The following is a 16987-nucleotide window of genomic DNA, read 5'->3' as shown; positions in this document are numbered from 1 at the left end:
GTTAGGAGGCTTGGGGCTCAGCAGTCAGAAGCCTGCTTCAGGAGAGGTGGAGGTCAGCAGTAAAACCCCACCTTTAGGAGGGCTCGGCTCAGCCTTAAGAAACCTTCATTAGGAGACTTTGAGTTCACCAGTAAGAGGCCTGCAGTAGGAGAGCTGGGGCTCACCAGTAAGAAGCCTTGATTAGGAGACTTGGGGCTCACCAGTACGAGGCCTGCATTAGGAGACTTGGGGCTCACCAGTAAGAAGCCTTCATTAGGAGACTTTGGGGCTCACTAGTAGGAGGCCTGCATTAGGAGACTTGGGGCTCACCAGTAAGAAGCATTCATTAGGAGACTTGGGGCTCACCAGTAGGAGGCCTGCATTAGGAGGCTTGGGGCTCACCAGTAGGAGGCCTGCATTAGGAGGCTTGGGGCTCACCAGTAGGAGGCCTGCATTAGGAGACTTGGGGCTCACCAGTAGGAGGCCTGCATTAGGAGAGCTGGGGCTCAGCAGTAAGAAGTCTTCATTAGGAGACTCTGAGTTCACCAGTAAGAGGCCTGCATTAGGAGACTTGGGGCTCACCAGTAAGAAGTCTTCATTAGGAGACTTGGGGCTCACCAGTAAGAAGTCTTCATTAGGAGACTTGGGGCTCACCAGTAAGAGGCCTGCATTAGGAGACTTGGGGCTCACCAGTAAGAAGCCTTGATTAGGAGACTTGGGGCTCACCAGTAGGAGGCCTGCATTAGGAGACTTGGGGCTCACCAGTAAGAAGTTTTCATTAGGAGACTTGGGGCTCAACAGTAAGAAGCCTTCATTAGGAGACTTTGGGGCTCACTAGTAGGAGGCCTGCATTAGGAGACTTGGGGCTCACCAGTAAGAAGCATTCATTAGGAGACTTGGGGCTCACCAGTAGGAGGCCTGCATTAGGAGGCTTGGGGCTCACCAGTAGGAGGCCTGCATTAGGAGGCTTGGGGCTCACCAGTAGGAGGCCTGCATTAGGAGACTTGGGGCTCACCATTAGGAGGCCTGCATTAGGAGAGCTGGGGCTCAGCAGTAAGAAGTCTTCATTAGGAGACTCTGAGTTCACCAGTAAGAGGCCTGCATTAGGAGACTTGGGGCTCACCAGTAAGAAGTCTTCATTAGGAGACTTGGGGCGCACCAGTAAGAGGCACTCATTAGGAGACTTGGGGCTCACCAGTAAGAATTCTTCATTAGGAGACTCTGAGTTCACCAGTAAGATGCCTGCATTAGGAGACTTGGGGCTCACCAGTAAGAAGTCTTCATTAGGAGACTTGGGGCTCACCAGTAAGAAGTCTTCATTAGGGAATTTGGGGCTCGGACGTAGGAAGCCTTTTTTAGGAGACTTGGGGCTCAGCAGCATAAAGTCTGTCAGGATACTCGTTGCTCCCCGGTAAGAGGGCTGGAATGGGGCCATGGTGTCAAACACCAGAGTCTCTTGCACTGTAACATATTTTAGCTAATTACACTTCATTCTTCTGACAGTGTTTAGGGAAATGATGCTTCCAACACAAACAGCAGCGTATGAAAATATCCCCAGGAAGTCCACGTCCAGACCAGGTGACCATACAGCCTACGAGCATAGTGGCAATGGTAAGCAGCGAGTAGAGAGAAAAAGAGAGCGGGGGAGAACAAGAGAAGGAGGGATGCCACAGAGAGAAAGAAGAGAGAGTACCAGAATTAGCAGCAGGGCAAGGATGAGACAAGGAGAGGTGTGATACAAGAATGAGGAAACAGCATGGGAAGGAGGGAGACAAATAACACTGAAGGTGGCAAAAAGAAGAGAAAAGGTGAGAGAGAGAAGAGAGCAGGAAGAAGGAAGGGGGCAGAGATGGAGAAAAGAAAACAGGGAGAGGGAAACATGTAGAGGTAGGAGGAGAGAAAGAATGAGGGAGGAGAAGGCGCAAAGATTAGAGAAAGATTGAGGGACTAAGCGTAGGTACTAGCTGTGAAAGGATGAGAGGATAAACAGAAAGGTTGAATGGACAATTAAAAGATGTGATTTGGAAATGTGTGATAAAAGAATGCGGGAACACTAGGGGGAAGAGGGAGGGAAAGAAGAAAGAAGGGGAAGAGAGGAAGCAGAGAAAAAGTTAGGGAAGATGGAGGGAGAAAGGAGAGAAGCAAGTGGGACGAGGGCCCGAGAGGGAGAAGGAAAATCACGAAGGGAGGAGCATATAAAGGAAATAAGATAGAAAGAATGAGGAAATAGACAGGGGGATAAGGAAACACATTACGAGGTGAAACACATGAATAAAGGGGGGAATGGGAAGAGTATGTGTGGAGATGAGACAAAATGATGGAAGAGAGAGTTAGGGAAAAGGAGAGACATTTAGACAGAAAAGAAATGGTAAAGACGAAGGAAAGGATGAGGAATTTGACAAGGAGGGAGGTACATATTTAAGGACAACAAAGGGGGTGGGGAAAGAAAAGAAGGAAGAAAAGGAGAGCGAAGTACCGTCGAGGGAAGAGAGTGGGAAAATGGAAAGATAGGAAGGGAGAATATAATGAATGAAGAAATGGAGAGATTGGGGAGGAAAAATAATGCAAACAAGAGTAAACAGCATGGAACATTGGAAGTAAAAAAGGGGAAAGAAGAAACAACGGGGGTGTGGCAGACAGTGAAAATAAGAGTGATTTAGGGGAGGAATTGGGCCGGAACAAGAGGGAGCTGCAGTCCTTCTAAATGTGTCTTGCTAAACCGCCAATGTGTGCGGGCCCGAGGGACAACCCCCAACCACGGAGTAGCAGCAGCCTCCAAGATGTCCTCTAAGGGCACACTTCTGTTAGCTGAGAGACCCCTGTCACCTCTAATTAATTCAGGAGGCTCCTGGTAAGTGCAGGAAACCAGCACTGTGTGCAAAACAGCCCCGCCCAAGCCTCGCAGCCGTAAACATCCGCAAACATGGACAGTACAAAGAAGTATATAGCCTTGTAGTTTACAGATATTTCTCTGTTAGGGTGAGTGTTGTCGCACATTACATGAGCAGTGATCTTAGTTTACATTACTTGTTCTGAAGGCTTTCATGCTTCAGTCTCATTAACACACCTATTTAAAATGTACATTTCTGTGGCCATTCTTATGTTCCCAGAATGCTTTTTTACTAATGTAAATCGGCAGATGTGGTTCCTTGTGAAGATGGAGCTGCTTGACCTGCGTTGGACCTCCAACCCTTAGCCCATCCCATGTCACTCTGCCCACCCACACCCTGCACGGTGGGGGGGCTCGATTCCAGGGTACATTTTGTGAATTTCCTACACTGGATGTATAGAAACCGAGGAATAGTAGTAACAAGGAGACGATGAAGGGAAGAAATAACAGAAAAAGAGGCGAGGAACAAGGAAAAAAGGAGGACATAAGAACAGCCGGAAGAAAACTGGACCAAGGAACTGGAGGGGGAATAAGGAACTGAGAGAGGGATAAGGAGTCGGGTAAAGAAAGAGGAGATGGGGAAATGAGCAAGATAAGCAAATGATGCAAGGATCACGAAAGGGGGTGAATGCACGAGGGTAGGAAATAAAAAGGGGGAAAGGAATGAGAGTAGAAAGGAATGAAAGGAAACCAAATGGGAGAACTAAGGAGGGGTTGGAAATATAGAAAAGATGATGTGCTGTGAGACAATGCTAGTGGTAGATTGTCCACACAAAAGGGCCTTTTGGAATAAAGGACAAGAGAGGGATGGTAGAAGGAGGGAAGAAAATAAAAGAAAGAGACACATGCATGGAAAAATGAAAACAAAGGAGGAAGGGCTGGAAAGAAACACCGGAAGTAAACTTCAGCGAAGAGAAGAAAGTGGAGAAGAGAGGCCAGGTTACAAGAATGGGGGAAGGATGTGACCAACATATGAGTTCCAAAGATATGAGGTGGCCGGGGTGCTGTCAGGGGAGGAATGATAGAAGTCCATATGTTAATGTTTACATGGATGAAACCTTTGGGTAAATTTACTGAGGGGGAGGCGGAGCATGTTACAAATGGCGTTTTAATCAAATGAATCCTACATTTAGAATGAGCAGCCTGGAAGTAGGAGCCAGCCAGCCATATTGCCAGAAGCGCAGGCGTTATTCACCAGGGAAGGTTTGCGTTCCATGCTGGTTACTAGTGCCTCACCCAGCTGTTTGTCATTTGCATGCTGCTACCTCAGCCCCCACTCACCACTCCTCGTCACAATCGCCGTTTTGCTGCTTGATCATGGAAATCGAAAAGGGACTATGTGCACTTACTTTGCTATTTCACGGTGCAAATGTTGACTGTACATTATGACAGAGGAAATTGCTCACACTCTCCACTCGAGCCCTTTCTTTTTCCAAAAAAGACCCTTAGAACTCTGGGCTTTATGCTGGGATGCTGGTGGCAATAATCCACGCCCGTACAGGCCGTACTGAATGCCAAAGGCCCCTGGCACTCATTAAAGGACCTCTCTTCGTTTGGGCCTGATAAGTCGGGCTGTCACGGTTACTTTTGGTGGGGCCACCCCTTGCATGGATTATTGCCTAAATCTTTCCAAAAACGAACATACAACTTGATCTGTTGTGAAGCATATTCACATGATTACAGGTAATGCCAGCAGGCAGGTGAGGTGCCTAGCACATGCGGCCAATGGCCTGCCACCAGTGATGAGAGACGTGTGAGTCTTCATCTCTCAAGGCAAAATCTACTGTGTTATAGGTCCGAATTGGCGCGAAAGGAAAGATTTTACCATATCTCCTGCACATGAGCCCAGTCCCTTGCAGCAATGTCAGTTGATGTATCCTCCAACACGGGAGAGGGCATTGGCCCCTTTCTCCCCAGGCTTAATGTTTGGGGTGCCTAGGCCTTATAGGACCCTAATCTAAAAGAAAGATGGATCGTTAGTTGCAGGAGCTTAACCTTTGGCTCTCAGTATGTTTTGGACTACTACTCCCATCAGCTCTAGCCAGCACAGTCAATGTTGAGGGATCAGGGGAATTGTAGTCCCTAGCATCTGGGCAGCCACAGGTTGCAGACCCCTATCTATGGCGGAGTGAGCATTTTATCCCAGGGTCCGTCCTACTTTTATCTGGAGATAGGCCTAGTATCACCAGAGCCAAATGTATCGGATGATGGACCCTTCATCTTCCCCCACACACAGGCGACAGAGCTTGACTCAGAAATGAAGTCACTAGTGAGAGCATTGGTGTAGACTAAGGCATAAAATGCGCATGAGATATTTATCATGTTGGGAAAACCAGTTAAAATTCAATGAGTGAGCATAGGTCAAAAATCTGCATTAGAGGAACTAAATCACACAAGAGCCCGTGTACAGTTTATGGTTCTGTACATATTATACCTCTCGCCAAAGGGGTGGGTAATTATGAAAGGATGGTTACAAAAAGAAGCTTTCCGGATCAAACTGTTCAGTGCAGCAGCCACTAAAGGGCGAGTAAGTTTATAGACCTTCCCCGTTCCATGCAATTCTTCCCATAGACATCCAGGGGTCAAACCGAACTAAAACAACATTTCTCTAAGTGTAGCCATTCACATGGTCCCCATAGTGTGTTACACAACCAACACAGGAATTGGATTAGTTGCTATGTTAAAGGACGGTTCTCATGGGTTCTATCGAATCTTTATTGAAGTGTGTTTGAATGACATAGTTGTGAGCACAGGAATGTCTGAAGGAGTGTGTGGGGTAATGTTATATGATTGATGAATTCTCTTGTTACGTTTTAAAATATATATTTGTGTATATGTTGTATTGTAAGTGTTAAAATAAAGATATATGGTTATTCTGTGATTCTGAAGTAAAGAAAGAGTGCCTCTCTACGCACACACGTCAACACTGATCCAGTTCTTTTGTTGGTTGTGTAGCGTTTTTCAGTCCAGGTTAGAACTGGATTCAGAACACTTCATTTTGAGTGTTTTTTTTAAAAAATGTTTTATCCCGTGTGTCTTTCCCTTGGTTTGTCCCATAGTGTGTTAAACTTCTGACCGGGTCATGGTTAACACTGTTTCTTGTCATTTTTACTCTTTATTGTGTATGAATATTAACAAAGTATTTTTAGAACTGAATTCTCTTCCTTCATAAACGTCAGTCTTTCTTCCATCACACTAAAATGGGAGGAGGGTACAAACGAGCAAAATGGCACTCATTTGTACTACTGTTAGTTCGAAATAGTGAAGCTTTACGTACCCGCTATTAATGTGTCCTGCATTTTGGGAGTGTTTGCATGCGAGGTCGTTCCTGTGGACTGGCCTCTACCCTACCTTAAGCTTTCTCAAATATCCTTCATAAAATTGGTATATTGGTTAAATAAAGAAGACAATGAATCTTTAAACTGAATGTTAGAGGAAAGTCCTTGCTCTCCTCCTGAAGTGCGCCACTCGCCAAGGGGGAATGTGACGCTGCATCTTCTTGAGATCCGGGCCCTTAGAAGCCTAACCTATGGGGATATGGACCCTTTTATGCTTTTTCCAAAGAGTCTTGTCTACGGGGTGATTACACCTTCCACCCTGGGCCTTGTATCTATGAGTAGGAGTAACTCTACATTCCGAGAGAATAGCAAGTAGGGGAACGGGTAATCCTCCTTCCCCAGAGAAGGCTCTTGAGCAAGTGACTCTTCGGTGCTGTACATTCGAAGACATTTTCGGGACACACAATGTCGCTATTGTCTTTATCTGCACCTCCACCACCTCTGCAATCACAAACATATGGAGAGCTCTTGAGCGACTCACAGCAATTTTCATAAACCTCTGGATCCTTAGCGTCCTTAATTCCCACACCTATATCCTTCATTTCGGTGCATAAGCCAATTCCCTGCAGCAGCCAATGGGAAAACATCTCTTGCATCTCCGAAGGCAGTTCACCCACCTGAGAAGATGTGCCATTTTAAATCCTTGCACTGCTTTATGGAGGCTTTAGAAGTAGGGATGTGATTAAAAACGTGGAAACTGGCTGTGATGGTACATGAGGCCACCAAGAGATCGGACAGGCTGGCCACCTGCTTCTACCTCATCCGGACACCATGGTTCCAGTCCTGCACTATCCATACAGAATTCTTAAAAAAATATCTTTTTGGTCATTAACCAATGTAAATCGTCTAGTACTTCAGTCCAATAACTTTAACAGAAGTGAAACAAGGCTACACCAGAATGCATTAGTGCTATTTAAAAAAAATTAAAACCTCGGTTGGATGCTGGTGATCAGAAGACTCTGGCCCTCATTCCGAGTAGGGCAGTAACGGAGAACGGGCACCGGTAAGGAGACCGGTGCCGGTAATCCCTTACCGCCCTACTACGAGGTCCCTTAGCGGGTCCCTCCTTTAACGCCAGGCGTTATGGACGGGACCCGTTAAGGGACTTCAGAGCTAATAACGGTACCGCAGTTTGCGGTACCGTTATTAGCGCCTTCCCCATTCCCATTGAGCCCTATGGGGGCTCAAATGGGAATGGGGAATGGCTTTTTCAATGGGGATTTACCGGTCCCACAAAGGTCGGACTACACCGGTAAATCGCCATTGAACCATACCGGTGCCGGACCCGTTATTGGAGGCAGTTAGGTCGCAAATAGCACCCTGACTACCCCCAATCTCGGAATGAGGGCCTCTGTGTCACTGGAACACCCTATTTTCAAGTAATTTTATTTTATTTTACATTTATTAAGCACGCAAAACCCTCAGGCATCTAGGCACTGTTACAACCAGGTACTTGTTCATCAAGTTAATTTAACAAAACATAATGCGTTCTTGGGGTTGTGGTCTTGGTTAACTTTCATTGAGAAAGTTAGACTAAACCATCAAATACTGCTGGTTAGTTAAATGAAAGGCCAGGACCCTAAAAGCGGTGTGCCCCCAGTGAGCTGGAGCACTGGAGACATGTGGCACATAGTGGAATCTTTGCCACCCAGCTTGGCACGTTATGCTCTTGCTTTCAGGGCGAGGGGGTAGTAGAACATATACACCTCAGAGAGACCCGGGGCATATCCTAAAAAATAACTCCCCTCAGGCCTTTTGCACCGGGCGTGCCCAGGCGTGCCCAGGCGTGCCCAGACGTGCCCAGGTGTGCCCAGGCGTGCCCAGTCGTGCCTGCTGATTGATCCCCTCCCACTGTTGACATTCAGGAAAGGGTGAGTCGGTGAGACGCCACTGCAGACGGGCAATGCCAGCCCCTGCCTTGGGAGGGCTTAAGCCCTCCCACATTGAGGAGATTGAAGGCAGAAGGCAGCAGTCTGCCATGACTCTCAGGCTGGCGCACCGATCGGAATGGGGTGCTAGAGCCTGTCAATTTTCTCACCTGGGAGGGCAGGGTATTTATGTTGAAACAATCATGAAGTAGGCATCAGCAGCAGCAGCAGCAAACGTACAGAGGCAGAGGACAAAAGGTTGTCCAGGAGATATCAACGCCCCGCTCCCGCGTGATGAAGTAGAAAGGCGTAAACTGGGCTCAGCTCCCGGCTCCGCCTGTAGAGGGCCCAATGCCCAATGAATAGCCTCATTTTGTGAAACTAAATGTCCTCTGAATTGAGGTGAAAAGCCCACTTAATGGGCCAACGGATGGCGTCATTGCTGTTTAGCCTCCTGGACTCAGAGGAAGTGGGTTTGACTGTCCAATAGGTTAATAGTCCCACTCACTACCAGCTTTCAAAACTGTCATTCAAGACCCTCCAAAATGTTCAGGCTGGCTCTGCCTTTGCAGTGTCGCCCTGCCTTCGGCCATAAAGCCCACCCGGCCACACCGCCATTATTAGCTTTCTTAGGGTAGCCGACTTGCGGAACGGGGATTGATTGTGGCAGAGCACCGACCCTGGTGCTGCACTTGGTCAGAAAGGCTACGAGCGGTGATCGAAGTGTACGAAAAGAAGTAGTGGAACTATGTGCCCTGCTGGCCTGCCCCGCCCTCCACAAACGCCAACACTGCGCCCCCTCCCACACGCAATCCAAACCCCCCATCACACCTGCTGCTTAAGGGACTGTTTAGTGCAGTGCACTGAAGTGCACGTTTCAACTTCTTCCTACAATTTTAGTTTACAACTAAGCCATTCCGGAACGGTTTCTCTTTAAAATAAAAGTATAGGAACAGTACAATTTTAAAAAAAATTGTAAACTATGGGAGCACTGCTCCACCCACTTTGACCACTGGCTACGAGCTGTGAGTTTCGGAGGTATTGTTCAGAATGCTGGCAGGTAGCTGATGCCAGAACTGAGTGGAGATACAGGATGCAGGAAGGTGGGTCATCCCTGTCCAAATAGCAAAAGATCTACTGCCAGTGCTTTCCATTTCTTTTTAAAGCGATAATACAAAAGGTTCCATGCTTGCAGTCTGGCAGCAATTCTTTTCACGTTCCTGAAAAAATGGAAGGCGTGAGGACCTACTGATTGGTTACAGAGGCCTTGGGGGCGGGGAAGGGTGGGAGAGGTTTGAGCAAATGTGGCTCTGGACCAGGTTGGGGCGGTATTAGCATAATTGACTTAAAACATTTGCTCAAGTTTTTTGTACATTTTTATGGTCAAATTTAATTAAATATATATATATATGGGGGTGGGTAAGGGTATCGATTAGGTTGCGGGGAAGGGGGGAGTAATGGGGGGTCTCCCCCCGCATTTTAGTGCAAAGAAAAGGTCAAATAAATTCGAACAAATGTGAGTAGGTCAAATGTTTTAGGTCAAATAGACCCAACCCGTTCGGGCAGAGGCCAGGTGGAAAGTATGGGAGAGTTGTCATGTTTAAGGATGGGATAACAGGGCAGTGTACTTAATGTATTATTAGAGGCAAGGGCGGAAAATAATGTATCGCTACAGAGAGCCAGAGCCGAGCTGGGGTGTCTGGCTTGGCTCTAGGAGGCAAACATAAGCAGGGCCAGCAAAGATCCATACCTGGCGTTCTACCCCACCACCTCCCACAACACAAGTCCTACTCCCAGTTCTGTGCCTGCCTACCCCTCATAAGACCCACAACTTCTCTCCTACATACACCCGCCCCCCCCACATCAAACGATCCATGTCTTTTGCAACCCATTTGCATTGCCATCCCATTTTTGGGAGATAACGCACAGTGAAATAACACTATTCCCCCAGGATTCCAGACATTAGTTCTGAGATGAACCGGGGTTTGGGCCCAGTCTGCACTGTCGAGACTTGACCATATACCTTCTCAGCCCTAGTTGGTGCCATTTTGCGCTTTAAAAACCTAAAATAATATTGTTTTTATTGAGAGGAGAATTAAAGCACACACAGTAAATTATAAAGTACATTGTGCAATAACATGACCAATACCGGAAGCCTTCATGCTAAGCAAAAAAGATTAAGGGGCTCATTGTCGTGTTCCCCATAATTTGGCAGCTGCGACCCATCACATTTACACTTCAATTTAAATGGTTCCCTGCTGCCAAATTTTCATCATTTGCATGGCGGACTGCGAAAGGGGAGGGCAAAAGGCATGCAAAATGAGAAAACGCTGCCTAACATGTACGCATGGCAGGCAGCGTTTACAATGGGTGCCTATGGAGTCCTATTGGATTCCCCAGCATTTGCACTGGCACGAAAATGCATGCCGGTGCAAATGCTGGAATATTGGTATGGTGAAGATAAAGGGAGGCGGCGGAAACTTAAGCCACAAGCCCGTCCGCTCCGCCTTGCAAATGCAGGAAAATATGGAGTAACGGAAACGAAATACGTAAAAACCATACGCAAGGGTTTTACGCATTTAGTTTCCGGTACTCCAAGCTTAAAACGAGCTGCTATGAGATTAGCTTTGTTTTCCCCCATTCTGGATGGAAGACCAGTTTTGCTCGTGTAATGGACGCTGGAGTGGCGGAAGGATGTGTAGCACTAAATGGCACAGCCAGGCTTCGCCAGTCACGCAGGGTTATGTGACGGGCCCTTCACCATACCAGCCTAGATTTGAACATCAAGAGCCCTGAGGTGCCAGTGCCCTGCGGTGCTCCCCTAACACCGCCCTAAATAATAGAACTCTGCCCTTACCCCACCCCAGGATATGCAGATATGTATAATTTATATATGTGCATATATTTGTGCCAAAGTAATGCTTCTTAGTATGAAACAATTTGAAAAAATATAACTAAACACAGCAATTGCAACCTTCTATCAGCATATTTATTTTCAACTGGGCAAAAATAAATATTGCTGTTTTCTTAAGAAATGTGTTCATGTCTGTTTTTTCAAGAATGCTTCGTTTTATAGCGATGCCTTGAAACGTAGACATCGTAATAAACCAGAACCTTCGGGGTCATACCAAAATAAAGGCTGCAAACATTTCAAATCCCAAAATACAGAACTTCGAAAGCCCCATATATATATATATATATATATATATGGTTTGGTGTGTAAAGTAATAAAAAAAATGGAGGGTTTTTGGGGCGACTGCAGGGGTTTCCTCCAGCATATATATGCAGTAAAATGGGCTAAAAAAATGAATTCAGTATTTTGGGAATTTTGGGATTCGATGTTTTGTTATTGCAGGAATCACGCAGATCCAGAAACTTGTCCAATATATAAACAGTTACAGAAATGTATTAATCAAAAATAGTATGATGGTGGTTTTGTTTTCCCCACCCTGAACGTAAGACTACAAATACCAGGATGTAAAGTAATTTGAGCCTAAAATGTGACGTCTGGGTTTTGAGAGGGCACCTTGAATACAACGAAAGGGATAGGATCAACGTGTGACTCAGGCATGATGCTCACGATGGTCTGATGTGAATACAATAAGAAGTGCCACCAAAAAAGCAAACACTTTTGGTGTGTGTCAAGTAATCACACACATCAGGAAAGTTAGAGACAGTTTACAACTTTTGTTGTGACTCATGAAATAAGACACAAGTGTGTGCAGCTGCTAACTGCAGCTTTATGTGGGCATTGAGAGGCAAATGCCCACACCAGTTCTGATTACCCAAAGACTACTCCATGCTGGTCTCGCTGGAGCTTTCTGTTGCAATCCTCTGCACACAGGAAAGACGATGTTGAGTGTTTGGGGGACCCTGCTGAATTTGCAGCGGGTAAGTGTCTGTTAGGTGTTATTAAGTCACTCTGCCACTTAATACCCCCAGGAGGTTGGGGTCTCCCATCTCAGCTGGTGGGGGGAGGTGCGGGGGTTCTCCCATCGCAGCTGGCGGGGTGGGGGTCTTCCATCGCAGCTGGGTTGTGATGTTACCTATTTCTTCAGCCATACTGCAATATAGCTCAACAAGTAAGGCAATGGGCCTCATTACGAGTACGACAGTAATGCCAAAAAGTGGCCTTAATGAAATGACTGCCTCTGGTACCCATCTGCCCATATACAGTTGACTGAAAACGTACAGTCATTTCCCCAGTGCTAATTCCACTGGAGGAATTATTGCGAGGCACCTGTGGTTCCTCCAGCACTAATTCCTCTTGCAGAATTATCCGCCAAAAACAAAACAGTAAGTCTGCAGTATTACAAGCTCAAATACTGCCGGGCTACTGCCAAAAACAGGCAGGAGTTCCTCCAAAAACAGAGTGCAGCTACTTCCACACAAGCGGTGGTGGTAAATGCATCCAGGTGATGGAGATTAAGCCCCAGGAGCAGCCAAGAGGACCTGAAAGGATATGTAGGGACCACACCTTCCCCAAACACACGTCCAAACACCATGCAGCTACTAGCAGCAGCTAACTTTGAGGGTCAAAATCTCCTACTGCCTATTGAGCTTCAGAGGAGTTTGGCATGGTGGTAGACGCTGTATTCGTAATGGGATGTACGTTAGAAAAACGTAAACGAAAAGATCGAATTACAAAATTACCGACACCACTAGTCCGCATTTTGTAATTCGAACTTTCTTTTTTGTTTGTGGTCCACCGCAACACTTGTATTGTATGCGGGGGACACCCCACAGACCATAATAGCGAAATAGGGGAGCGACGGACACCTCTGCTTCCCTAGTTCAGTATTTTGGTAATAGGTATTTTGTACTAGACCGAATGCACACTATTTGAAATTTGGTCTTATATGTATACGATATTTTTGTCCAATCCCTTCGTAATGAGGACCAATGTCTTTGAACTTGCGGAGCTCAAAGAGGCGTATCTTTTTTAGCCTATATTTCAGCCAGAGACTGGGTTGAGTTTGCGGACCAGGTAGATCTCGCTCTGTGTCCCGGGTCAGCCCGAACCTCCGCTGGCTCGCCAAGCCTTATACATTAGGGCACAGTTTCCTTTTGTAGGGCCGTTGCTCTAAGACGTATTGGTAGACTTACCTTACAATAAAGCGCTCCGAAAGAGCTGTTCTGGAAAGTATTGGAGCCAGGGCCATCGAAACGCTTGGGTCTCAGGGCTTCACAAGTTGTGGATGGCAGAGGGTCTCCCTAAATTTGTGCTCATGTTTGGATGATAAGAGCTGATGGGGTTTATTGCATCAGAAAGCCACTATGTATCTATCCCCTTTTGGATACCAACATCTGTGCCTGCTTTCAAAAGAGGCTCACAAAATAACCTATTGCCCCCTTATTAAGCAAATGTATTTCTTTGTTCCTTTCCAAATGTGGACTATAAAGCTACACAATCGTACTCGTTTTGCTTAACATATTTTTTTTTACAGATTCATGCATTTGTGTGGTTTATTATATATTTGTATCAACCCGAGCTGAAAAGATATGTGGTCAAGGGCCTAAATTGAAGACTGGGCTCAAATCACAGCTCCACCACGTACTAGTGTGTGATCTTCAAGAACATGCTTTTCTCTACATGTACCTTACCTACAAACATTCTGAGTCTGTAGAAGTGATTCAATGTCTAATGTACATTTGTCACACTCAAAATCAGAGTGCTCCATTTATAACGATAATAGCAGTCATTCATAAGCACATCACAAAGTTATTTGTCTCATAGTAAATTCTTGTGATTTCACTTCCCATGATGCATCAGACTAGCAAAGAATGATGTCACTCCCTGCGGCATCACTTTCTGTATTCTCACTCCCAGCATGTCAAACACAAATTAGGGGGTCCCCGCATATTTTTTGCCACTAATTCTAGACCTGGGACAGAAAGTAAATCCTTGTATTTAGAACGTTTCCAAAATGTAGCCATTTGAATTCTGCCTAGGCACCAAAGAGTTGTTGAGAAGACCGCCAGCCTACCGCTTCAACAATAGGAGGGGTGGTCTCGTTTTCTAACTCCGAGCCATGAGAACCGACTTCTGATCTCTGCTTCATAACTATACCACATTATTTGGGGGTCACTTTCTTGCAATTGGTAATTCCACGGTGTGGGCCCCCAGTGTGTGCACTTACGTGCACACGGTCCCCTCCGTGCAATTCGAAATCGTTTCTGCACAAAGTGCTAAAGTAACACATCAATCCGGGTGTACCGGTAATACACGTTACTTTTACGCCACGATCAGAAAGGAAGCGCAAATTCCTCCTGCCGTGTGCGCATGGCAAGAGGCTTTAACGCTGCACTCCTATGGAATCCCGTGCTACACTGCCGGCATCAACATCAGATGCGCGCGGGAAGGCATTCGTATTTGGCAGCCGCAGCGGAGGGGGCTGGCCGAAACATTATGTTCACTCCATGCCCCCCTCCAGCTGCCAAATACTGAAAAATCCCCTTGGCCAGTTAAAGACTTGTAATACCGGTCCAAGGGACTGGGAAATGACCCTCCCCCCCATTGTGTGACTATGATCAAACAACATAGGCACCCTTTTCTAAACTCCACAGTACAAAAGGAAGGTGTAAAGGCAGAAGTAAGACATGTACACCTTTCCAGTGGTCTTTGATGGCTTTTGGGGGCATATCACAGTTTTAACATTTCCACCGAGCATTGCTCCTCCCCGCCTTCAAATGCCACTGGATTTATGTGGGCATGCGATTTTCATGCTGGCGTAAAGCCAATGGATTCTTATGCAATTCACCTGTGTTTAACCCCTGCTAAAAGCAGGCAGATTCCCAAGGAATCCATTGCATGCATTAACGGCAGGCAGCGGTTACACTTTTTTACAAAACGGAGTGTAAAAGCAAGGCGCAAAGGAGACTTTGCTGGTGTTTTTAGTCATTGCTTCTGCGTCCGGTTTTGCAAACGTGGACAATTGCGTGGAGGGGACTCATCAGCATGCAAGTGTGAACCATGGGCATCATTTTAGGGGACCCAGGGGTGTTTGTCCCCCCCAACTTTCATGGCACACCATTTTGTCCCCATTCATTTGGCTGGGGCACCTTTTCTTCAGATTTCATGTCCCCCCCAACATTTTCAGCAAAGTTACTCCATTGGTGTGAACCTTGGTGGTTGCCTCCATGCTACTGCCACTTCTTATAGTATGACCCCTATGATCTCCCTGTGCCCCATTCCCCTTTTTATAACAAATGGTGGGCATGCCTAGAAACAGGGGGAGCAACAGTATCACATGCTTTGGACACTTGCATCTGTTTCGAAGGGGGTGGCTCATGTGTGAGCCTGGGCTGGCAAGGAAGTCTTCACAGTCCCAGTGGGTCATTATATGCCCAGATTAAAGATCCCATTACTTAATTGGGCCTGTCCCCTTGCGTCCATTGCGTCAGACAGGACATGGAATGATGTGCTGGAACGGAACCCTATAGTTCTCACCGTGCCCCAGCTGCCTTAACTACCAAAACTGGGAAGGGTTGAAAACAAAACATTCAAATTGGATATTTAGATGCTTTAGTTGGTAAAATCATGCATTCTGGGATCTGTAGTCTTGGTTAATTTCAATTGAACAAATGGGGCGTAATCACCTGGCAGCAGTCATTTGGAAAAAGGCAAAGCCTTGGAGCCGCCCGGCCAGCCTACATTTGGAGCACTTGGGGTAGGAGGAACCACGCCCAGACCTACCGGTTCAAGAAGGTGTTGCCAAAGGGGTTGAGCTTCCGGAAGGGCTTCTTGGGGTCCACGATGAGGGCGTTTCCCGGCACCACGCCCTCGGTCTCACCGTGCATGACGGCGATGAAGGAGTCGGTGGTGGGCTCGGGCCCGATGCGGGCACCGGGGATGTCCTGCTCCAGAAGGTACTTGATGAAGGTGGTCTTGCCGGTGGAGTACTGGCCCACAACCAACACCATGGGCTTGTTGTCGAAGTCGGCCTCCTCCAGGGCGGGCGAGTGGAAGTCGTGGAAGCGGTAGAACTCCTCCACGGGCAGCAGCTTCTTCTTATAGAGGTCCTTGAGGCCCTCGGTGACCGTGTGGATCACCTCGGGGGTCTTCTTGTTCTTCTCGTTCTTGCCCATCCAGCTGAACATGGTGGCCTCTGGCGAGCTGCTGGTTCCCTGAAAGAGGATGCGGCTGGGGAAGATCTACGCAATGGGGAATGCAACTTGCAAAGCCCTCTTCTGAAAAACGGGACTTGCAGAGAATGTTTCTTGCCCGCCTTAGGGGAACAAAATCCTCACGAAGCCTGAAAAGTTTAGAGAGATCCGCTAGCGAGGGGGAGCTGCAGAGCTGGGCTGGAATGTAAGTGGTGTGTGTATTGCGAGCGAGCGGGGACTTGCCGAGTCCCTGGCAAAGGAGTTCTCGCGTCTGCAGCGGAGTCCCAGGCACACCCAGCAGCCCTGTCCTCACAGTGCAAGGACCCTGCCCACGTCTGGATCAGCCAGGAACACCCTACCTCCCAGGGTGTGGCAGGCGCGTTATATTGGACAGGAGGGGCTGCACACATCGGCATAAATTAGGAGATGGGCGCGGGCTGGATCAGCCCCCAAATAAATTCCCTCCCACCACCCTTCAACAAATGCAAGAAGATGAAAAATGACACTTTTTTGCGTTATAGAACGAACTTTAGAACTTCGACAACACCGCCACCTGCTGTCAAAAATATGCCTTTGAGTTTAGAATGTTCCTCGTCCATGTAACTTCTGATGAAAACGTAGTCTTGAAATTCGCCTGAATGACATACTTAGTGGAGTCTGGTGATTGTTTTTAACTGGAGGGGCGTAAATGTAGGTATCTAATATGTGGGTGCAACCAGGCTCAACGACGGAGTCCAAAACAAATAACGGAGTTCGTGTTGTTTTCCCCAGAGACATTTTTTAAAACTATGGTTTAAAATGGTGCA

At 47.0% G+C, this 16987-nt stretch overlaps 1 protein-coding gene across 1 annotated transcript in view; it reads right to left on the bottom strand.

Moving 5' to 3' along the window:
- EHD2 (EH domain containing 2) overlaps positions 1–16608 on the bottom strand; it is a 176022-nt gene extending 159414 nt beyond the window's left edge. Inside the window, exon 1 of the mRNA XM_069644369.1 lies at positions 15772–16608. Within this exon, the coding sequence (XP_069500470.1) occupies positions 15772–16175 (404 nt within the window). The 5' untranslated portion in view covers positions 16176–16608. The remainder of the gene's footprint in view (positions 1–15771) is intronic.
- Positions 16609–16987: the final 379 nt, after the last annotated feature.

This window comes from Ambystoma mexicanum, chromosome 2p, assembly GCF_040938575.1.
Source record: "Ambystoma mexicanum isolate Mex_15411 chromosome 2p, UKY_AmexF1_1, whole genome shotgun sequence".
NCBI lineage: Eukaryota > Metazoa > Chordata > Amphibia > Caudata > Ambystomatidae > Ambystoma > Ambystoma mexicanum.
This window is presented reverse-complemented; position numbering and strand designations above follow the sequence as displayed.